Genomic DNA, 23,390 nt, shown 5'->3' with positions numbered 1-23,390 from the left:
AAAACACACCGGTTACATTAGAAATATCACACTGCGCCATTGCATATTTTTTAGCTTTGAAAGAGTAGATTACCTGTGCTGTGTCGACTTCCCTGTCCACTGCAGTCTCTGGCATGTGATAGTGGGTCACAGAGAAGGCATCCACGTCCGATTTCTTCACTCCAGGTAGCTTCCTTGACTCAATATTCTGTTAATAGTCAAATGAAATGCACAAACATTTTAGAATATCTTTTCTGGTATTGTTTAGATAAGCTCTATTCAGACTGTTGTTAGCTAGTACTACAATGGAATACTTTTAAATGTGTGCTTTTAGAATGTTATGTGGGTTCTGTATTCCATTGTTTCATGCTGCATTTGATTATGAACTTCCCATCGCAAACCTACAGGCTCATAGTACAACTTTTTAATGGTAGGACCACAGGTCACAATGTGCCCGAATCCTAAACATGAATTGTACCTCAATTGGGTTGGGTGGAAGGGATGGGAGGTTGGCCACTTTTGCTGCCCTCTCCTTCTCCACTTGTATGGCCTTCTTCCTAGCCTCAAAACTTTGGGGAGAAGAAAAACAAATTAATATAAAACAAAGTAAAAAAATACCATGTTTGTTTGGCCAAATAAAATCCAGTGGATAGGCTCACCGATTTTGTTCCTCCTTTTCTTTCTGTCTCTGTGATTTGAGCTCTTTGATGGCGTCTCGATAGCGCTCATCTACCCGAACGTAATTCTCCTCATTTTTCTGTGCAATTGCCTCACAGTCAGGCTTCTGGGGAAACATGACGTGTGCCTTGATCAACCTGTTGTATAGTGAAGTAAAGACAGTTATTTTGTGATCTGGGGCAAGACCCATGACCCTAAACATTCCAACAAAACCCAGTAACATTACACTGGCAGTCTGCAATGGATCACACATAGCTAAGACATGGGTTGAGAGATTTTACATTTTCTTTGGCATTTCTATGTCCCTCTCCCAAAACTCGGAGATTGTCCTGATAACTTTTGCAGGGTCTCCTGTTTCTTCCTCTGCTGTCGCTCCCACTCCTCCTTCAACTCCTGCGCCAGGTTCTGCAGCTCGCGCTCCAGTCGCTGCCGAATTTCCGTGCGGATTTGCAGGGCGATATACCGCTCCTGTTCCCGCACCTGTGAAAGAGTGGTAGCTAATGATCCGCACTTGGCAGTGTATGCATTGGCATACTGACAGTGAGTGTTTTCTAGCTAGTTTGCTAGCCGTTAGCTACGGTATACCTGTTCTATTCGCAGCTTCCTTCTCCTTTCGTGTTCCTCTCGAATGAGTTGCGCTTCTTCATTTGGACTTAACCGTAATCGAGACACCTTTCTCTTCAGCTTTAGAAAATCCAGGGATGTTGCCAGGCGAAAAGATTAGTTCGCTGGTCTGGCTGAAAAACACCCATGAAACAAAGGCCATTCAGTTGTTGTGCTAAGCTAGTTAGCTAGCTAGCTAGCACCAGAAACTTCATAGCAGAACAAATATACCCGTTTTCGCATTCTACATTGTTTTAAATCTTTATGATGCGTTAGCTGAACAAATAAATAAAACACTCTGCTAATTTGAATTAGCTAACGTTCAAATGCGTTGCAAAATCATCTTCGAAAGTGTTGTTTATTAGCCAACGCGTAAAAGCGTTAGGTCATCGTCAAACGTCACTTCCTGTATTTTAAACTGCCCGCTAAATCATGTGATTGGATGCGTTCCACCATGACCACAAACTGGGCGACTATGGCTGCGTTTAGACAGGCAGCCCAATTCTGAAATGTTTCCTTAATTGGGTGTTTTTCAGAGCTGATCTTTTTTTTTTAAAGACCAATTAGTGAAATAAATCAGAATTGGGCTGCCTGTCTAAACACAGCCTTAGAAATGCTTGCAACATATAATTTATCTGTTGCTGCATTGCTGATGGGACATCCTTTCAAATTGAAAGGACCAGTGCAGTCAACTTGATTTTCTTGTGTTTTTTATATATTTCCACTTTATGAGGTTGGAATAATACTGTGAAATTGGGGAAATTATGATAACGCCCTTTTAGTACAAGTCTTTGGAAAGAAATGTCAGCCTGTTTTGATGGGATGGAGTTTTGGCCTGCCTGGTGAAATCACAGAAGGTAACTATTTAATAGACCAATAAGAAAGAGAGTTCCAACCCAATCTGCCAATAACAGCTAGTTTTCAGTTTTCCCCTCTCCAATTCCAGACAGTCCTAGCTAAATTCTTGCTTGAGATATTGCTCTTCCACTACAAGACAATGGTACTAGCCTACGGATCAGCAAGAGGAACTGCCCCTCCATACCTTTAGGTTATGGTCAAACCCTACACCCCTAAACCGAGCACTCCATCACAGATAGAACAATGAGACAGATATTTCAACAGATTTATAAATGTGAAGCACCTGCTTGGCTTTTCCACTCACTACCAAATATGGTAGAGAGAGGAAGCCCAGTATCCGACAGTGGGAGAAGATGGAACGAGATGGATTTTGGACGACATTCTGCAAATTTTCTCATTGATGAAACACTTGATCTTAATAATACAGTTTTCTGAGTGCAAAGGCGAATTGAGTTATTGCACACGCGCACTTCACAGAGTAGGAGTTCCCTAACGGAAATATGCAGATGTTTGCTAGAACGGGCTAATAGGATCTCGCTAGCTCGTGCTTGGCAATGCCCACCTCCTTGCTTGTTCTGCCCACTATGACTCATTTGTTCCCATTGGAAATGACAGGCTGTGGTCTATCTTGGTTTAGTTATAAACACCCTGTTCTGCTACCTCTGGTCTCATTAGCCCTCCCACCCCTATGAGAGGGCAGCATCCGCTCAGTCCAGTCCAAGCTCTTCTCTGTCCTGGCACCCCAATGGTGGAACCAGCTTCCCCCTGAAGCTAGGACAGCAGAGTCCCTGCCCCTCTTCCAAAAACATCTGAACCCTACCTCTTCAAAGAGTCTTTTAAATAATCTCACAGCACCCCTCTCGCACCCCTTCCTCACCCTGCCCCCAAAATGCCTTTCGTGAACTAACACTCGCACCTTACTTTTCCCCCCTTACTAGCTCTTGACTTTGCTGATAGATTCTTTATTGATATCAAATTTACTTTTGATTTGATATTGAGTTAAACATGGCTGCATTGGACCTTTAATAAATAAAATACTTGACGAAATTGTTTTCTTTATCAGTTATTAAACACAAAATTGCCTGAACACACAGTATGTGTGGAACGTACCCATATATTGTACACTGAAATGCACTGTAGGTGGCAGCATAGCCCACGACCAGTGGTTTCCAGGACAGTACACACGAAGAAGACAATGCAAAAGTCGCCCTTTTCTTAACTGTGAGCTATATTTATATTTAGCTAGTTAGCTATCTATCTCACATTCCGTTGAAAATCGTTTGATTAACATAGATTGTATTCCACTTGTATCTAATTGTAATGTGTATTAGGGAGCTGGATTTTATACTAGGCTAATTGGACTGGCTTGTTTGCTTTGTTTAGCTAGCTATCTGTTGTTAGCCAATGCTAAAGTTAACTAGCTACAGTATGTGACAATGTCTAGCATCACTCATTGCCAACTAGCTAAGTTAGCCAACTATATTTTCTACATGGCTAGCTGTAGTCTTTTTAGCTAGCTCCTTATTTGTCTTAACTTGCCCATGGTCTATGATCATCATAGTTATGGTGGGTAAAATGTAGTGATTAGAATGGTTTTGTGTGCTTTAGGTGTGACTCCTCTTCACCATCAACATGTCGGGTAGTGGTCCAGCAGTGCGTGTCAGCATCGAGTCGTCCTGCGAGAAGCAGGTCCAGGAGGTGTCTTTGGATGGCATGGAGACATATGTCCCTCCCTTGTCCATGTCCCAGAACCTGGCCAAGCTAGCCCAGAGGATCGACTTTGGCCAGGGATCAGACTCCGATGAAGAGGGGGCGGAAACAGAGCCCAGGGACCCCCAGGAGTGGGGGAAGCAAGAACCAGAGGAGGATGAAGGTATGTCACCCCATGGACACATTCAGTGTTTGTCTTGCGATAGAAAAATTACACATTTACCTGATTTTGTTTGATATTAATAGTTAGCAATTAATACTTAACAAATATGAGGATATTTCTGTCCTGTTAGTGTCTGTGTTTTTATGGTCTCCACTCTAGTTCCCTGCAGAGATGGTTTGAGCTGACAAATGAGTTAAAGACAGCGTTGCATAGACAATAATGTGTTTTCCTAGAGATAGCTTAGGAGTAGAACAATCCCTCATTGTCTCAAAATCATCTTTGCATCTGGGAAACTAAGCCAGGGTTTGGGTTAAGACAACAACCCACGTGCAGATAATGACAGGATGAACCCAGAGTGGCTTATGATGCTCTTTGGTCTGCATGAGGGGGGTTGAACCAACCATGGCTGAGCATTGTTAGTGTCAGCAATATAAAGTATTCTTCATATGTGTGAAGGTTAGGTTACTCGGTCCAACACTCAAGGGTGGGGGGGTCAACCAGCCTCATTATTGCAATAATTAATCAATATTAAATAAAGATGATTGTTTGAAGAATTGACCAAATCTCTCTCAGGACTGAATTTCCACGACAGTCTACACCAGCTTCATTAATTGACTGTAAAGATATTATTTCTGCCTTGGAGAGTTATTATCGAAAAACCACCGTACCTTATGTTCCTGAGACCATCTGATAGACATCTGTAGCAGGGCTGCAATGATACCAATAGCACAATATTTTTTCCATGGCAAAAATGAAAACACAAAGCAGACCTAAGTCTTTGGTCCTTTGAAAACCTGCTGTCTGTAAAACATTGTGTGCTATAGCTTGGAAAATAAATAAATGTGACTGGATGACAACATAATGACATTTGTTTCCAACATTAGGTCTGTTTTCCTAAAAAATTAAATCTGCTTCGTGTTTTGTTTCCTTGCCACGATACTAATAAGTATCGCAATACTGGTATGTACCCGGCCCAAATCTGAAGCAACACTTATGATTTCTATTAAGCGCTCTGTATGGAGTTGATCTGAACAGAATGGTTGATTGATACTTGCTCCTTCTTCCAGCCACAGTGAAGTTCCAGCCGTCCTTGTGGCCCTGGGACTCTGTGCGTAACAACCTCCGCAGCTCCCTGACAGAGATGTGTGTGCTATACGACGTCCTCAGCGTAGTCAAGGAGAAGAAGTACATGGCCCTGGACCCAGTGTCCCAGGACCCATCAGCCGGAAAGGTAGGCCTAGCTAAGTGGCTTTACTCCGGACTTCAATCTTTTCAATGCATCTCAGTAGTCTTAAGTGGTTCTTTTTTCATTCTGTCTTCATTTGCACTGACGTGGAAGAACTAAACTGATAATGAAAGCTAATTCCCGGTACACAATACACATCCAACATATTGCTTACTTTGATCCATCCTGTGTTTTGAGGTCACTGCAGATGAAGGAGATGAAGCCACTGGACTATTTGACATGTACCTATGACCTCACTCTCTCTCCCCTGACCTCCCTACCTCACTCCTTACTATAGACACCCCAGGTGTTCCAGCTCATCAGTAAGAAGAAGTCTTTGGCCACAGCAGCTCAGCTGCTCCTGAAGGGGGCAGACAAACTAAGCAAGTCAGTGGCAGAGAACCAGGAGAACAGGAGACAGAGAGACTTCAACTCAGAGCTGCTGCGGCTCCGCTCGCAGTGGAAACTACGCAAAGTAGGAGACAAGATCCTGGGAGACCTCAGCTACAGGAGCGCAGGTGTGGAGGCTTTAACTCTGCTCAAATGTTTCATTTAGTGTCATTGCAGTATTTACCACCTTCTGCACATTCATTGTTTTTATGACATTATATAGCTAATTTCTAATGCCATGTATCTCTCTGCAGGATCCTTGTTTCCTCATGCCGGCACCTTTGAGGTGATAAAGAACACTGACATCGACCTGGACAAGAAGCTCCCGGAGGATTACTGTCCACTGAACGTCCAGATCCCCAGTGATCTGGAGGGATCAGCTTACATCAAAGTGAATAGATACTGCTCAGGGAACATACCTCATTGTGATAATGTTGATGTTCGGCCTGGCCTCTCAAACATTATGTGTTGTCTTCCAGGTTTCAATCCAGAAACAAGCCCCTGACATAGGTGACCTAGGCACTGTGAGCCTGTTCAGGAGGCAGCCTAAAGCTAAAGCAGGTACTCAGCCATGGCATGTGAAGCTGGAAGCTGCCCAGAACGTGCTGCTCTGTAAGGAGATTTTCGCCCAGCTGTCCCGGGAGGCGGTTCAGATCAAGTCCCAGATCCCCCACATCGTTGTCAAGAACCAGATCATTTATCAACCCTTCCCAGGTGAGGACACTTCACAATGCTTTTAGGAGAGTTATTGTAGCCCATGGAAAATGAACACTCCATGAAACCATGCATTTTGCAAAATCAATGCGTTTTTGTTGTTGTTGTCTGTTACCTGGAGTAGTACGTTCTAAGTGTCCAGAGATGCTTTAGCTGTTATTTTGCTGTTATTCACCCCTCGTCAGATGTGCAGAGTCCTACTCTTAAGAGATTTCTGTATTACACCACTATTAAGGTTGTCTATCCTCCCTGCAGGTCTCCAGTTGTCCATTTCTCTGTGTCACTCCACTGGAGAGAAGAAGAACCAGAGGGCGTCACCAGAGAAACCCAAACCCGACGACCACCTCTACGTTTTAGAACACAACCTGCACCAGCTCATGAGAGAGGTGGGTCCGCCAGTCTTTCTGGGTGGAAAATTCCATCTAGTAATTATATTGTTGACCAAAGACGTACTCAGACAGATACTGACCAAACTAAGTCCCCCGTGTTTTATTTCATCTTATACATATGCACATGTGTGTATCACTGCTGATTGTGTGAACTGTGATACATATTGATCAATATAAATGCCCCGCCCTTCCCACCCACAGTTCCACAAGCAGACCCTGAGTTCGATAGTGATGCCCCATCCGGCTAGTGCCCCCTTTGGCCACAAAAGGCAGCGTATGGCAGGGCCCATGGCCTACGACAAGGCTGAGATCTCCAACCTGCAGCAGAATGAGGGCCTACTGGAGAAGATCATCAAACAGGCCAAACACATCTTCCTACGCAGCAGGTAGGCACAAAAACACACCACATCAATGGTAAGCTCATACTGTCATATTGTTTTATTTTTTAATAATATTCTTCTGTCAGGCTTGTTGTTTCACTCAAAGCACCCCTTATCTTTTTTGTCAAATCACAAATCATGAAAATGTTTGCACAATGAAACAATATGTTACTAAATAAACATTTTACAGGACAGCAAATCAACATTGACTGCAAGTCCACCCCTCGTGTCTGTTTCAGGACGGCGCGGACCATCGACAGCCTGGCCAGCCGTATAGAAGACCCCCAGATCCAGGCCCACTGGTCCAACATCAACGATGTGTACGAGTCCAGTGTCAAAGTCCTCATCACCTCCCAGGGTTACGAGCAGATCTGCAAGTAAGTGGAGCAGGAGCCAAGCCAGAGCAACAGAGGCAGAGTACTGTTAAAGCCAGGAGGACTGGCTAGGCTAGAGCAACAGAGACAGAGTACTGTTAAAGCCAGGAGGACTGGCTAGGCTAGAGCAACAGAGACAGAGTACTGTTAAAGCCAGGAGAACAGAGGCAGAGAGTACTCTTTCTACATTGTTTAAGGGACTGTGTTTAGAGAATATACTTCTGGGCCAGGAAGTGTCAACATATCTTCTAGGCAAGTTGGTTAAGAAAAATATCTTATTTACAATGACGGCCTACACTGGCCAAACCCGGCCGACACTGGGCCAATTGTGCGCCGCCCTATGGGACTCCCAATCACGGCCTGTTGTGATACAGCCTGGATATATGGTGAGAATAAATTAAAAGGGAAAAAGTTAGGTTCCGTGCTTGAACAACAGAAGAAGAGGTTTCACCTTAATGAATTACCACCAATTTAATTGGGCAATTATTCAGCTTTTTCAACGTTCGGTAAAAATAAAAAGTATTGTCTAGCAATAAACTTTGACCATGGAAAAAGAATGTTCCATGACCTTCTGTGTGGGTGTGTGCAGGTCTATCCAGCTGCAGCTGAACATAGGGGTTGAGCAGATACGAGTGGTGCACAGGGACGGCCGTGTCATCACACTCTCTCACCAGGAACAGGAGCTGCAGGACTTTCTTCTCTCCCAGGTCAAGGGACTCACTGACTGCTGTCACATCACCGTTAACTGCTGTTTATGTACCCAGTATTACACTCAAGTATAGCTAGAAGCCACCTATATATTCTAAAGTGCATAACATTTGCTAGACCTAGTTCTTCACTTGGCTTATTGCTTATTGCTGATTTGAACTTTTATTCAAATCAATTTCAAAGTATTGATGTAGCCTTTTTGTAGCTGCCTGTCTGAACCAGTGTCAGTAACAGTGTCCCCTGTGTCTGTCCCCTGGCACTACAGATGTCTCAGCACCAGGTCCATGCGGTACAGCAGCTGGCTAAGGTGATGGGTTGGCATGTTCTGAGCTTCAGTAACCATGTGGGCCTGGGCTCTGTGGAGAGCATCGGTAATGCCTCGGCCATCACCGTCGCCTCCTCCAATGGGGAATACGCCATCTCGGGTACCGTCTTCAATCAATCAATCTGGCATATTGGATGTCATACACCTTAAACAACTAATTTAGTCTGAAAACTAATATAATGACTGAAATGTATAAGCTAATTGTAACATTTGTCCAAATTAATGTGTTGTATCTTCTCCAGTGCGTAATGGTCCAGAGAGTGGCTGTAAGGTCCTGGTCCAGTTCCCACGCAGCCAGAGCAAGGAGCTGCCCAAGTCTGACGTCATCCAGGATGGGAAGTGGAACCACCTGCGAGGGCCCTACAAGGAGGTCCACTGGAGTAAGATGGAGGGACGCAACTTTGTCTACAAGATGGAGCTTCTCATGGCTGCCCTCACCCCCTGTCCTTAGGTCTGGCCACTATCACACTCTCTCTCTCTCTTGCTGTCTCTGAATGTTTTCTATGTGCTGAATCCTAACTTGATCCACTTTTGTGGAAATCATGCATTGATGTTAGTAGAATTGCTTGGACATTTGACTTACCCGTGTCAATGTAAAAAAATATATATTTCAAATGTTGTTACAGTAAAAAAACTCAGCTGTGAAAATAAATATATTATTTGTTTCCACTTGTCAGTGTGTTTCCTTACATAAAATAGCATGGACTAATATCAGCTGTTGTGTGTACAGTAAAATAATACATGCAGCTAGTCTTGAGGCACGTAGGTTGACAATCCTTCATCTGTTCCTGGAATCAGTAACCTGGTCATATTTACACGCTGTGGACGCTTAACATTAGTCTTTAATTTTTAGCTCAGATTGGTTTTTGGGCAGTGTCATCTGGCTGTCTCATAGATCTTCATATCAGAGAGGTTGCAGGTCAGTTACATCATTCTCTGGAGAGAGAAAACATGAGATTCAATGACACACAAACCGAGTACACACAAGAACAATTAAACTTGAGTCGTTGAATTACTAAATGTATCTATTACACCAAAAAGCATTCTAAAATAATTTACCTGGCATCTGCTGCCTCTGTCTCCATGCCTTGATCCGGCAGTAGGCTTTGTCCATGAGCCACATGGAGACCATGAGAAAGCCAGCCAGGGAGGCCAGCCCTACAGCAAACACTGCCAGGTACTGGAGGTCCTCATACAGAACTTCTACAACACAGGGAGGGAGAACACACCATGTTCATTCTCACTTCCGCTAACTAGCTTACTCAGAAATGAAGGTCACTTGTACTGAACTACTTGTAAAGATACTGTTCATTAACACCATAAGGCCGCTACAGAAACCGTCTCCAGGACTGAGAAGAAAACAGTTCCATAAAGGGGTTCATGTAAATGTCAGCTATGATGAAACACTAACACTGTACCGTAAAGCAAAATGCCACATTGTGATACAGGCCTGCGCCCACTATTCACTCACCTTCCACCTTCAAGACAAAGCCTTCATCTTTGCTGCTCCCGGACAGTTCAGTCACAGTGATCACGTAGAAGCCGGCGTCTTGAATACGTAGGTCCGACAGTCCCATAGACCCATTAGTGTATGTGTGGACTCTGTCCATGTAGTCCTCTGATACATTGGTATACCCACCAGGTTGCCACGCCCCAATGTCTCTGCTCACCCTGCCAGACATAAAGGTCCACTGTATGGTGGGAGTCCCAACACAGGAGATGTCCACAGAGAACAACACATCCTGTTGGACAGGCCTGGTCAGACTCTGCTGAGGAGACCGTATTGAGATGGCTCCAGCTGCCAGAGGAAGGACATAGTGGAGGGAGGAAGGGAAAGAGAGGAACAGTGCTGGTTAATGTATGATAGATAGAGAGAACCTGATATATATGATTTGTATTTTAGAATCAGATAAATCAACATATTATGACCCACACACTGATGTGTTATTGACATGTTATCACCATAGAAACTTCCTGACTCGAGCCCACTTGCCTTTATATGAGCAAGGGATCAAATACCTTCAATTTTTATTTTCTTTAGAGCACAATTGGCCCCTCAGTTCTGGACATAAGAAATACCCACCCTTTACACTATTCCCTTACATAACCAGTTCCACAACAGACATTACATAACATATTATTCTATAAAAAACAGACTTTTACATTTATATTGGCCTATTTCATACTGTATGATGGGGTTGCTGTCATCAAATTACTTTGAGATGGCTCATTGGTATGTGATTCTGGCGCTTCGCTCATCTCAAATCAAAGTTTATTGGTTGCGTATACAGATTTGCAGATGTTATCGCAGGTGCAGCGAAATGCTTGTGTTTCAAGCTTCAACAGTGCAGTAATACCTAGAAGCTACAAAACAATACACATGTTAACCCTCGCAAAGCTGCTGGCCTCAGAGCATGTGCAAACCAGCTGACTGGAGTGTTTACAGACATATTCAATCTCTCCCTATCCGTCTGTTGTCCCCACATGCTTCAAGATGTCCACCATTGTTCCTGTACCCAAGAAAGCAAATGTAACTGAACTAAATGACGATCGCCCCATAGCACTCACTTCTGTCATCATGAAGTGCTTTGAGAGACTAGTCAAGGATCATATCACCTCCACCTTACCTGACACCCTAGACCCACTTCAATTTGCTTACCGCCCCAATAGATCCACAGACGATGCAAACGCCATCGCACTGCACACTGCCCTATCCCATCTGGACAAGAGGAATACCTATGTAAGAATGCTGTTCATTGACTATAGCTCAGCATTCAACACCATAGCACCCTCCAAGTTCATCATTAAGCTTAAGGACCTGGGTCTGAACCCCGCCCTGTGAAACTGGGTCCTGGACTTCCTGGCAGGCCGCCCCCGGGTGGTGAAGGTAGGAAACAACACCTCCACTTCACTGATCCTCAACACTGGTGTGCTTAGCCCCCTCCTGTACTCCCTGTTCACCCATGACCGCGTGGCCACGCACACCTTCAACTCAATCATCAAGTTTGCAGACGACACAACAGTAGTAGACTTGATTACCAACAATGACGAGACAGGGAGGAGGTGAGGGCCCTGGGAGTGTGGTGCCAGGAAAATAACCTCTCACTCAGTCAACAAAACAAAATAGATGATCGTGGACTTCAGGAAACGGCAGAGTCAGTGTGCTGAAGGAGGCGCAACAGTGCCTTTTCAACCTCAGGAGGCTGAAGAAATTTGGCTTTGCACATAAAACTCTCACAAACTTTTACAGATGCACAGCATCCTGTTGGGCTGTATCACCGCCTGGTATGGAAACTGCACTGCCTGCAATCGCAGGGCTCTACAGAGGGTGGTGCGGTCTGCCCATCGCAAACTACCTGCCCTCCAGGACACCTACAGCACCAGGACCAGGAATGACAAAAGGATCATCAAGGACAACCTCCACACGAGCCACTGCCTGTTCACCCTGCTATCATCCAGAAGGCTAGGTCAGTACAAGAGAGACTGAAAAACAGCTTCTATCTCAAGGCCATCAGACTGTTAAATAGCCATCACTAGCACATTAGAGGCTGCTGCCCTATATACACAGACTTGAAATCACTGGCCACTTTAATAACTGTAACACTAGTCACTTTAATAATGTTTACATATTTTGCATTACTCATCTCATATGTACAGTCGTGGCCAAAAGTTTTGAGAATGACACAAATATATAATTTTCACAAAGTCTGCTGCCTCAGTTTGTATGATGGCAATTTGCATATACACCAGAATGTTATGAAGAGTGATAAGATGAATTGCAAAGTCCCTCTTTGCCATGCAAATGCACTGAATCCCCCAAAAACATTTCCACTGCATTTCAGCCCTGCCACAAAGGACCAGCTGACATCATGTCAGTGATTCTCTTGTTAACACAGGTGTGAGTGTTGACGAGGACAAGGCTGGAGATCACTCTGTGTCACGTTCGTTGTAAGGTGGAAGAGAGGAGGACCAAGGCGCAGCGTGATACGAATACATTCTTCTATTTATTTAACACGAAAACAAAGAACACTTAAACAAACTAATCAAAACAACAAAACGAACGTGAAGCTATATATATATATAAAGTGCAGACACAAGCAACCAATACATAGACAATAACCCACGAAATCGCTAAAGAATATGGCTGCCTAAATATGGTTCCCAATCAGAGACAACGATAAACAGCTGCCTCTGATTGAGAACCAATCTAGACAACCATAGACATACAAACACCTAGACTAGAAAACACCCCAGAAACATACAAAACCCCTAGACAAGACAAAACACATAAATCCCCCATGTCACACCCTGACCTAACCAAAATAATAAAGAAAACAAAGATAACTAAGGCCAGGGCGTGACACTCTGTCATGCTGATTGAGTTCGAATAACAGACTGGAAGCTTCAAAAGGAGGGTGGTACATGGAATCATTGTTCTTCCTCTGTCAACGATGGTTACCTGCAAGGAAACACGTGCCGTCATCATTGCTTTGCACAAAAAGGGCTTCACAGGCAAGGATATTGCTGCCAGTAAGATTGCACCTAAATCAACCATTTATCAGATCATCAAGAACTTCAAGGAGAGCGGTTCAATTGTTGTGAAAAAGGCTTCAGGGCGCCCAAGAAAATCCAGCAAGCGCCAGGACCGTCTCCTAAAGTTGATTCAGCTGCGGGATCGGGGAACCACCAGTACAGAGCTTGCTCAGGAATGGCAGCAGGACATCTGCATCTGCACGCACAGTGGGGCAAAGACTTTTGGAGTATGACCTGGTGTCAAGAAAGGCAGCAAAGAAGCCACTTATCTCCAGGAAAAACATCAGGGACAGACTGATATTCTGCAAAAGGTACAGGGATTGGACTGCTGAGGACTGGGGTAAAGTCATTTTCTCTGATGAATCCCCTTTCCGATTGTTTGGGGCATCCGGAAAAAAGCTTGTCCGGAGAAGACAAGGTGAGCGCTACCATCAGTCCTGTGTCATGCCAACAGTAAAACATCCTGAGACCATTCATGTGTGGGGTTGCTTCTCAGCCAAGGGAGTGGGCTCACAATTTTGCCTAAGAACACAGCCATGAATAAAGAATGGTACCAACACATCCTCAGAGATCAACTTCTCCTAACCATCCAGGAACAGTTTGGTGACGAAGAATGCCTTTTCCAGCATGATGGAGCGCCTTGCCATAAGGTAAAAGTGATAACTAAGTGGCTCGGGGAACAAAACATCAATATTTTGGGTCCATGGCCAGGAAACTCCCTAGACCTTAATCCCATTGAGAATTTGTGATCAATCCTCAAGAGGCGGGTGGACAAACAAAACCCACAAATTCTGACAAACTCCAAGCATTGATTATGCAAGAATGGGCTGCCATCAGTCAGGATGTGGCCCAGAAGTTAATTGACAGCATGCCAGGGCGGATTGCAAAGGTCTTGAAACAGAAGTGTCAACACTGCAAATATTGACTCTTTGCATCAACTTCATGTAATTGTCAATAAAAGCCTTTGACACTTATGAAATGCTTGTAATTATACTTCAGTATTCCATAGTAACATCTGACAAAAATATCTAAAGACACTGAAGCAGTAAACTTTGTGGAAATTAATATTTGTGTCATTCTTAAAACTTTTGGCCACGACTATATATAATGTATTCTATCCTATTCTACTGTATCTTAATCTATGCCGCTCTTACATTGCTCATCCAAACATACTGTATATATTGTCACGCCCTGACCATAGAGAGCCATTGTTTCTCTATGGTGAAGTGGGTCAGGGCGTGACTGGGGGTGATCTAATTTATTTATTTCTATGTGGTGTTCTAGTTTATTTTCTATGTTGGTGAGTTGTATGATTCCCAATTAGAGGCAGCTGGTAATCGTTGTCTCTAATTGGGGATCATATTTAAGTAGCTGTTTTTGCCACCTGTGTTGATGGGATATTGTTTTGAGTAAGTGCACGTAGCAACTCTGTAGTCGCGGTTCGTTGTTAGTTTATTGTTTATTTGTTTTTGTCTTTGCTTAGGCAACAGTTCCCAGTCCAGAGCTTCTGGCGACGGTTCCCAGTCCAGAGCTTCCGGCGACGGTTCCCAGTCCAGAGCTTCCGGCGACAGTTCCCTGTCCTGAGATTCCGGCGACGGTTCCCGGTCCGGCGCTTCCGGCGACGGTTCCCGGTCCGGAACCTCCTGAGACGGTCCACGGTCCGGAACCTCCAGCTCCATGGCCGGAGCCTTTCCCTGTGCCGATGCTCAGTCTGAGCACGGCGTCCAGTCCAGCTCCAAGGCCAGAGTCTTCTTCTGCGTTGGTGCCCAGTCCAGGCACAGCGACCAGTCCCGCTCCATGGCGGGAGCCTTCCCCTGTGCCGATGCCCACTCCTAACACGGCTTCCAGTCCAGCTCCATGGCAGGAGTCTTCCTCTGCACCGATGTCCAGGCCAGGGCCGGTGTCCAGTCCCGCTCCATGGCAGGAGCCTTCCTCGGCATCGAGATCCAGTCTAGGCACAGTGTTCAGCCTGGGTCCATGGCTGGATCCGCGGGATGAGCAGGTTCTTCGGCCCGCACCAGAGACGCCACCGACACTAATCACCCCCCCCCTACCCTCCCTATTTGGTTTCAGGTTTTGCGGCTGGAGTCCGCACCTTTGGGGGTACTGTCACGCCCTGACCATAGAGAGCCATTGTTTCTCTATGGTGAAGTGGGTCAGGGCGTGACTGGGGGTGATCGAATTTCTTTCTATGTGGTGTTCTAGTTTATTTTCTCTGTTGGTGATTTGTATGATTCCCAATTAGAGGCAGCTGGTAATCGTTGTCTCTAATTGGGGATCATATTTAAGTAGCTGTTTTTCCCACCTGTGTTGATTGGATATTGTTTTGAGTTAGTGCACGTAGCAACTCTGTAGTCACGGTTCGTTGTTAGTTTATTGTTTATTTGTTTTTGTCTTTGCTTAGTTTCACTTTCTAATAAATAATGTGGAACTCAACATCCGCTGCGACTTGGTCCGACAATCATTCCAGCGAACGTGACACATATATATATATATATATATATAATCAGAGAAAATGACTTTACCCCAGTCCTCAGCAGTCCAATCCCTGTACCTTTTGCAGAATATCAGTCTGTCCCTATATGTGTATGGACAGTATATGAATAGAGCAGTAGTTACGGTATATAGGATGAGCCATGACTAGAATACAGTGCATTCAGAAAGTATTCAGACACCTTGACTTTTTCCACATTTTGTTATGTTACAGCCTAATTCTGAAATTGATTAAACAGTTTTTTTCCCTCATCAACCTACACACAATACCCCATAATGACAAAGGAATAACAGATTTAAAAAAAAATTGTAAACATATTAAAAAAACTGAATATCACTTTTACTGAACTATTCAGACCCTTTACCCAGTACTTTGTTGAAGCACCTTTGGCAACGATTACAGCCTCGAGTCTTCTTGGGTATGATGCTACAAACTTGGCACACCTGTATTTGTGGAGTTTCTCCCATTCGTCTCTGCAGATTCTCTCAAGCTCTGTCAGGCTGGATGAGGAGCATCGCTATACAGCTATTTTCAGGTCTCTCCAGAGATGTTCGATCGGGTTAAATTCCGGGCTCTGGCTGGGCCACTCAAGGACCTTCAGAGGCGTGTCCCGAAGCCACTCTTGCGTTGTCTTGGCTGTATGCTTAGGGTCGTTGTCCTGATGGAAGGTGAACCTTTGCCCCAGTCTGAGGTCCTGAGTGCTCTGGAGCAGGTTTTCATCAAGGGTCTCTCTATACTTTTCTCCGTTCATCTTTCCCTTGATCCTGACTAGTCCCTGCCACTGAAAAACATCCCCACAGCATGATGCTGCCACCACAATGCTTCACCGTAGGGATGGTGCCAGGTTTCCTCCAGACGTGACGCTTGGCATTCAGGCCAAAGAGTTCAATCTTGTTTTTCATGGTCTGAGAGTCTTTAGGTACCTTTTGGCAATTTCCAAGATGGCTATCATGTGCCTTTTACTGAGGAGTGGCTTCTTTCTGGCTACTCTACCGTAAAAGGCCTGATTGGTAGAGTGTTGCAGAGCTTCTGGAAGGTTCTCCCATCTCCACAGAGGAACTCTGGAGCTCTTTCATAGTGACCATCGGGTTCTTGGTCACCTCCCTGACCAAGGCCCTTCTTCCCCGATTGCTCAGTTTGGCCGGGCGGCTAGCTCTAGGAAGAGTCTTGGTGGTTCCAAACTTCTTCCATTTAAGAATGATGGAGGCCACTGTGTTCTTGGGGACATTTTGGTACCCTTCCCCAGATCTGTGCCTCGACACAATCCTGTCTCGGAGTTCTACGGACAATTCCTTCGACCTCATGGCTTGGTTTTTACTCTGACATGCACTGTCAACTGTGGGACCTTATATAGACAGGCCTTTCCAAATCATGTCCAATCAATTGAATGTACCACAGGTGGACTCCAATGAAGTTGTAGAAACATCTCAAGGATGATCAATGGAAACAGGTTACACCTGAGCTCAATTTCGATTCTCATAGCAAAGGGTCTGAATACTTATGTAAATAAGATATTTCTGGATTTTATTTTTAATACATTTGCAAACATTTCTAAAAAACTTTTTTTCGCTTTGTCATTATGGGGTATTATGTGTAGATTGAGGAGTATTTTTTTCATCCATTTTAGAATAAGGCAAAATGTAACAAAATGTGGAAAAAGTCAAGGGGTCTGAATACTTTCCGAATGCAATGTACCTATAAAGTGGGAAAAACAGTACAGTATGTAAACATTATTAAATGCAATCTTATAAGGTGCAGTAAGTAGTGTACCGGGTGGTAGCCTGCTAGTAACAGTGACTAAGGTTCAGGGCAGGGTACTGGGCGAAGGATGGCTAGTGGTGACCTGGAGATAAAAGCTGTTTATCAGTCTCTCGGTCCCAGCTTTGCACCTGTACTGTCTTCACCTTCTAGATGGTAGCGGGGTAAAATAGCCACGGCTCGTGGCTGAGGTCCTTGATGGCCTTCCTGTGACACCAGGTGCTGTAGAAGTCCTGGAGGGCATGCCGTTTGCCCCCGGTGATGCGTTGGTCTGGCCGTTCCAACCTCTGGAGAGCCCTGCGGTTGCGAATGGTGCAATTGCCGTACCAGGCGGTGATACAGCCCGACAGGAGGCTCTTAATGGTGCATCTGTAGAAGTTCATGAGGGTCTTAAGAGCCATGCCGAAATTCTTCAGCGTCCTGTGGTTGAAGAGGCGCTGTTGCACCTCCTTCACCACACTGTCTGTGTGAAGGGACCATTCCAGGTCGTCAATGATGTGCACGCCTAACAGCCTGAAACCTAAGTCATGTCCAAGTCAGTCTTGAGACCAGTAAGATGTTAGAAATGTTAGGAATTTAAAAATATATTATACTATAGAACAGGTTCTTCCAGGTACTGTGAACCTTCTGCGTCACTGTCTTTAATAACAGGTTGTTCTTAGTTCGTCTTCCTTGAAACTTGCCAAACAAGCTTATGGCTTCTGGAAAGAAATGCTGTCGGCATTCTCAACCGTTGTCGCTCATTCAGCCGATAGAAACTTTCAACTGGTTTTCCCCACCAACCAACGAGTCGGAGTCAGAGCCCGAGTCAGAGCCCAAGACTTTCCAGGTCTCTCCTCCACCCGTTACCGGGTCTGAGCCGCCGAAGCCTCCCACCACTAGCTCTGACAAATTGAAAACACTAATCATTGGCAACTCCATTAACCGCAATATTAAACTTAAAAAGAATTATCCAGCAATCATATATTGTTTACCAGGGGGCGTAAAGGCTAGTCTGAAGAGTGTAGGTTATAGGGATATTGTTATCAATGTCGGCACCGACGATATTAGGATGAAACAGTCAGAGGTCACCAAGCGCAACAAAACTTTGGCGTGTAACTTAACTAGAAAGATGTGTTGGCATTGAGTAATTGTCTCTGGCCCCCTCCCAGTTAGGGGGAGTGATGAGCTCTACAGCAGACTAACACAAATCAAACTGTTTTATGCCCCTCCCAAAATATAGAATTTATACATAACTGGCCCTCTTCCTGGTACTCACCACCAACAGGACCAAGTCTGGCCTGCTGAGGAGGGACGGACTGGAATGGTGCTCTCATCTTATCTATCAACATAGACAGGTCTCTAACTTCTCTAGCTCCACAATGAGATGGGTGCAGGCATCAGGCTGTTAGCCAGCCTGCCAGCTTAGTGGAGTCTGTTCCCAACACAGTCAGTGTAGTCAGCTCAGTTTTCCCCATAGGTCGGGCAAAACTAAACATGGCGGTTGTTCACCTTAGCAATCTCACTGGAATAAAGACCTCCATTCCTGTCGTCATTATTGAAAGAGATTGTGTTAATAACTCACATCTCAAAATAGGACTACTTAATGTTAGATCCCTCACTTCAAAGGCAGTCATAGTCAATGAACTAATCACTAATCATATGATGTGATTGGCCTGACTAAAACATGGCTAAAGCTTGATGAATTTACGGCGTTAAATGAGGCCTCTCCTCCTGGTTACACTAGTGACCATATCCCCTGAGCATCCTGCAAAGGTGGAGGTGTTGCTAACATTTATGAAAGCAAATTTAAATTTACAAAAAAAGTCTATGCAGTCTATGCAGCCTTCTCAATCACTTTCTATAGCTACTGTTTACAGCGTTCCTCGCTGAGTTCCCTGAATTCCTATCGGACATTGTAGTCATGGCAGATAATGTTCACATTTTTTATGACTTCAATATTCACATGGAGAAGTCCACAGAACCACTCCAAAAGGCTTTCGAGCCATCATCGACTCAGTGGGTTTTGTCCAACATGTCTACGGACCTACGCATTGTCACAATCATACCCTGGATTTAGTTTTGTCCCGTGGAATAGATATTATGGATCTAAATATTTTTTCTCATAATCCTGGACTATAGGACTAGCATTTTATTAGGTTTGCAATCGCAACAAATAATTAGCTCAGACCACAACCAAGGATTATTAAAACCCTTGCTATACATTTTCGGACAACCCAAAGATTCCTAAATGCCCTTCCAGACTCCCTCCACCTACCTAAGGACGCCAGAGTACAAAAATCAGTTAACCACCTAACCAAGGATCTAAACTTAACCTCGCGTAATACCCTAGATGCCGTTGCACAGCTAAAAACAAAAACATTCGTCATAAGAAACTAGCTCCCTGATATACAGAAAATACCCAAGCCCTGAAGCAAGTTTCCAGAAAATTGGAACGGAAATAGCGCTCCACCAAATTGGAATTCTTCCAACTAGCTTGGATACTCGGACAAGTTCTTGCCTGCTTTAGATCTTATCTGACAGGAAGATATCAGTTTGTTTCTGTGGATGGTTTCGGTGTTGCTCAGTTCCATTTTAGGAACACTACTGTTTTCACTGAGTGTATAAAACATTAGGAACACCTTCCTAATATTGAGTTGCACCCTCTTTTGCCCTCAGAACAGCCTCAATTCATCAGTGCATGGACTCTACGAAAGCGTTCCATAGGGATGCTGGCCCATGTTGACTCAAATGCTTCCCACAGTTGTGTCAAGTCGGCTGGATGTTCTTTGGGTGGTGGACCATTCTTGATACACACGGGAGACTGTTGAGCATGAAGACCAAGCAGCATTGCAGTTCTTGACACATTCAAACCAGTGCGCCTGGCACCTACTACCATACCCCGTTCAAAGGCACATAAACTTTTGTCTTGCCCATTCAGCTTCTGAATGGCACACATACACAATCCATGTCTCAATTGTCTCAAGGCTTAAAAGTCCTTCTTTAACCTGTCTCCTCCCCATCTACACTGATTGAAGTGGATTTCATAAGTGACATCAATAAGGGATAATAGCTTTCACCTGGATTCACCTGTCATGGAGAGAGCAGGTGTTCCTAATGTTTGGGACACTCAGTGTATACCTCTTAGGGATGTCATTCGGAAACACAATGTTAACTTTCACTGCTATGCAGACGACACTGATGAGACATGGTGAATCCCCAAAATTGCCTACCTTGAAAGCCTGTGTTTCAGACATATGGAAGTGAATGGCTGTCACGTTCTGACCATAGTTCTTTTGTATTTTCTTTGTTTTAGTGTGGTCAGGGCGTGAGTTGGGTGGGTTATCTATGTTTTGTGTTTCTATGTTGGGTTTGTCGTTTGGCCTGATATGGTTCTCAATCAGAGGCAGGTGTTAGTCATTGTCTCTGATTGGGAACCATATTTAGGTAGCCTGTTTTGTGTTGGGTTTTGTGGGTGGTTGTTTTCTGTCTTTGTGTGTCTGCACCAGACAGTACTGTTTCGGTTTTTCACATTTGTTGTTGTTTGTATTTTGAGTGTTCACCTTCATTAAACAAGATGAACAATTACCACGCTGCACCTTGGTCCGATCCTTCTTCCACCACAGACAATCGTTACAATGGCGGCAAATGTTTTTACTTTTAAACTTGGACAAAATAGAGATGCTAGCTCTAGGTCTCAAGAAACAAAGCGATGTTCTGTTTGATCTGACAATTAATCTCAATGGTTGTATCAAAATAAAACTGTAAAGGACCTGAATGTTACTCTGGACCCTGATCTCTCTTTTGACAAATATATAAAAAATATTTCAAGAGCAGCTTTTTTCCATCTTCAAAACATTGCAAAAATCTTTTACTTTTTGTCAGAAAATTACGCAGAAATGCCAATCCATGCTTTTGTCACATCGAGATTAGAATTCTGCAAAGCTCTACTCCCTGGATACCCGGATAAAGCACTAAATCAACTTCAGCTAGTGCTAAATACAGCCGCTAGAATCTTGACTGTTAAGGCTTGGGCTGATTTCAAGGTTTTACTGCTAACCTACAAAGCATTACATGGACTAGCTCCTACCTATCTCTCCAATTTGGTCCAGCCGTACATACATACACGTACCCCACGGTCATGCAGGCCTCCTTCATTTTCCTAGAATTGTTAAGCAAACAGCTGGAGGCAGGGCATTCTACTATAGAGCTCAATTTTTATGGAATGGTCTGCCTATCTATGTGAGAGAGATAGACTTGGTCTTGACCTTTAAGTTTTTCTGAAGACTCATCTCTTCGGTAGGTCCTATGATTGAGTGTAGTCTGGCCCAGGGGTGCGAAGGTGAACTGCAAAGCACTGGAGTGATGAACCACCCTTGCTGTCTCTCTCCCCTCTCTCCACTGGGATTCTCTGTCTCTTACCATACTACGGGGGCTGAGTCACTGACTTGCTAGTGCTCTCTCATGCCATCCCTATGAGGGGTGCATCACGTCGTGCCAGGCCTTTTTTGCTATACTCGAATTGTTCGGTTTTGCGCCCACTCAGGCTCGTGCGGTGGGGGAGATCTTCATTTCTGCTGTTCTGCCTATGGAACCCTGACCTGTTCACCGGACGTGCTACCTTGTCCTGGACCTGCTGTTTCGACCCTCCCTCTCCCTCTTTCGCTCTCTCTCTCTCTCTACCGCACCTTCTTTTTCGACCTCTGAATGCTTGGCTATGAAAAGCCAACTGACATTTACTCCTGAGGTGCTGACCTGTTGCAAACTCTATAACCACTGTGATTATTATTTGACCCTTCTGGTCATCTATGAACGTTTGAACATCTTGAAGAACAATCTGGCCTAAATGGCCATGTAATCTTACAATCTGCACCGTGCACAGCCAGAAGAGGACTGGCCACTCCTCAGAGCCTGGTTCCTCTCTAGGTTTCTTCCTAGGTTCTTGCCTTTCTAGGGAGTTTTTCCTAGCCACAAACTCTTTGGAGTTTTAGGCTGGGTTTCAGTATAAGCACTCTGCTGATGTAAAAAGGGCTTTATAAATACATTTGATTGATTGATTGATGGGTTTTGAATTGCCCACATGGCTACCTGCTTTCGGTTGTTTTATCATGTAAGATGTGTTGCAATCAATGTGAATTACTGACTCAGACACACCAGTCCAATTAAAGGTGTGTGTGTACACAAGATGAAGCATGCACTCAAGATGAAGCATGCACAAATCATTTTGTTACAGCGTGGAAAGAATGACAGAGAAACATTTGGCTGCCAGAAGAATGCCTTGAAACCATCATTCCGTATCGAAGTTTTGGTGAATTAACAAACCACTGTGTGTCTAACTGTACTATTATTCTGATACACCGGTACAAACCACATCAGAGCAAATGTTGGAGAATACTCAAAGTTAGTCAACTGATACCAGAAGAAAGTTTCTTCTGCAAGTGATTGGCATACATCATACACCCTGAGGCAAACATAGGCATGCCCTTAAACACGCAAGTACTCACACATTTAAACACATTCAAATCAGTATTTCCATATATGAATACATGCTGACAGAAGTGTTTCCATGTATGGGTAGGATACATACCTAGGTGGCACACATACAATGTGAGGCTGAGGAAAAGAGCGACTTCCTGTGCGTCCCAGAGCCGCAAAGGCCACATTAGATCCCCAGGTCCATATATTCTCACCAGTACGGAGTGTCTACTGGGTCATTCCGCATTCTGGAGCATTCGCTTTACTCTTCTCTGAAAATCCATTCTTTCCTGTGTTTCTCCTTCCTTTTTATTCTCAGTGTATTGTTAATGTTTTACTCTGGTGGAAAACATTATCTCTCTTTTGTTGGTGATGTTCTCTTCTGTCCTTCTCAGTTCTGTGCTCACTGGCTACCTAAGCTGCTCTGCCTGTGCAACGGCAGCTCACCTATCAGACAGGATCAGGAGGAGATTACTGTGTATACATTCAAACTAACACAGAGAGAAAGAGGGAGAGAGAGAGAGAGGGATGGAGGGAGGCAATAACAGAGTAAACACACATGCAGACACACACTCATGCAGAAACACACACACACAGAGAGAGACACACCTGTACTGCCACCCTGTACTCTCTCCCTGTACTACCTCCCAGAAAC

General features: G+C 44.4%; 3 protein-coding genes across 7 annotated transcripts in view; 1 reads left to right on the top strand and 2 right to left on the bottom strand.

Annotated features, from left to right (window-relative positions):
- LOC139549389 (centrosomal protein of 295 kDa-like) overlaps positions 1-1,069 on the bottom strand; it is a 6,099-nt gene extending 5,030 nt beyond the window's left edge. For all 4 annotated transcript variants that reach the window (XM_071359852.1, XM_071359851.1, XM_071359855.1 and 1 more), the window contains exons 1-4: positions 939-1,069; positions 639-794; positions 458-548; positions 74-187 (exon numbers count right to left, since the gene is read on the bottom strand). In XM_071359852.1, the coding sequence (XP_071215953.1) occupies positions 74-187; positions 458-548; positions 639-794; positions 939-952 (375 nt within the window). In that variant the 5' untranslated portion in view covers positions 953-1,069. The remainder of the gene's footprint in view (positions 1-73; positions 188-457; positions 549-638; positions 795-938) is intronic.
- Positions 1,063-9,161, top strand: LOC139549386 (mediator of RNA polymerase II transcription subunit 17). Of its 2 annotated transcripts, none has more exons than XM_071359847.1 (12): positions 1,063-1,197; positions 3,727-3,991; positions 5,059-5,222; positions 5,515-5,734; positions 5,861-5,997; positions 6,086-6,320; positions 6,576-6,706; positions 6,911-7,095; positions 7,329-7,466; positions 8,053-8,170; positions 8,437-8,596; positions 8,739-9,161. In XM_071359847.1, the coding sequence occupies exons 2-12, from the start codon at positions 3,751-3,753 to the stop codon at positions 8,945-8,947; spliced, it is 1,938 nt and encodes a 645-aa protein (XP_071215948.1). In that variant the 5' UTR covers positions 1,063-1,197; positions 3,727-3,750; the 3' UTR covers positions 8,948-9,161. The 2 variants fall into 2 exon arrangements, with proteins under 2 accessions (XP_071215948.1, XP_071215947.1); XM_071359846.1 differs by lacking the exon at positions 1,063-1,197 and adding an exon at positions 3,256-3,339.
- Positions 7,125-23,390, bottom strand: LOC139549390 (V-set and transmembrane domain-containing protein 5-like). Its single transcript, XM_071359857.1, has 4 exons — positions 22,848-23,390; positions 9,968-10,294; positions 9,556-9,699; positions 7,125-9,432 (listed from the first exon to the last, which is right to left on the bottom strand). The coding sequence occupies exons 1-4, from the start codon at positions 22,921-22,923 to the stop codon at positions 9,401-9,403; spliced, it is 579 nt and encodes a 192-aa protein (XP_071215958.1). The 5' UTR covers positions 22,924-23,390; the 3' UTR covers positions 7,125-9,400.

This window comes from Salvelinus alpinus, chromosome 22 (genome assembly GCF_045679555.1).
Source record: "Salvelinus alpinus chromosome 22, SLU_Salpinus.1, whole genome shotgun sequence".
Taxonomy (NCBI): Eukaryota; Metazoa; Chordata; class Actinopteri; order Salmoniformes; family Salmonidae; genus Salvelinus; species Salvelinus alpinus.
Note: the sequence above shows the minus strand (reverse complement) of the source record. Positions and strands in the feature narration are given on the sequence as shown.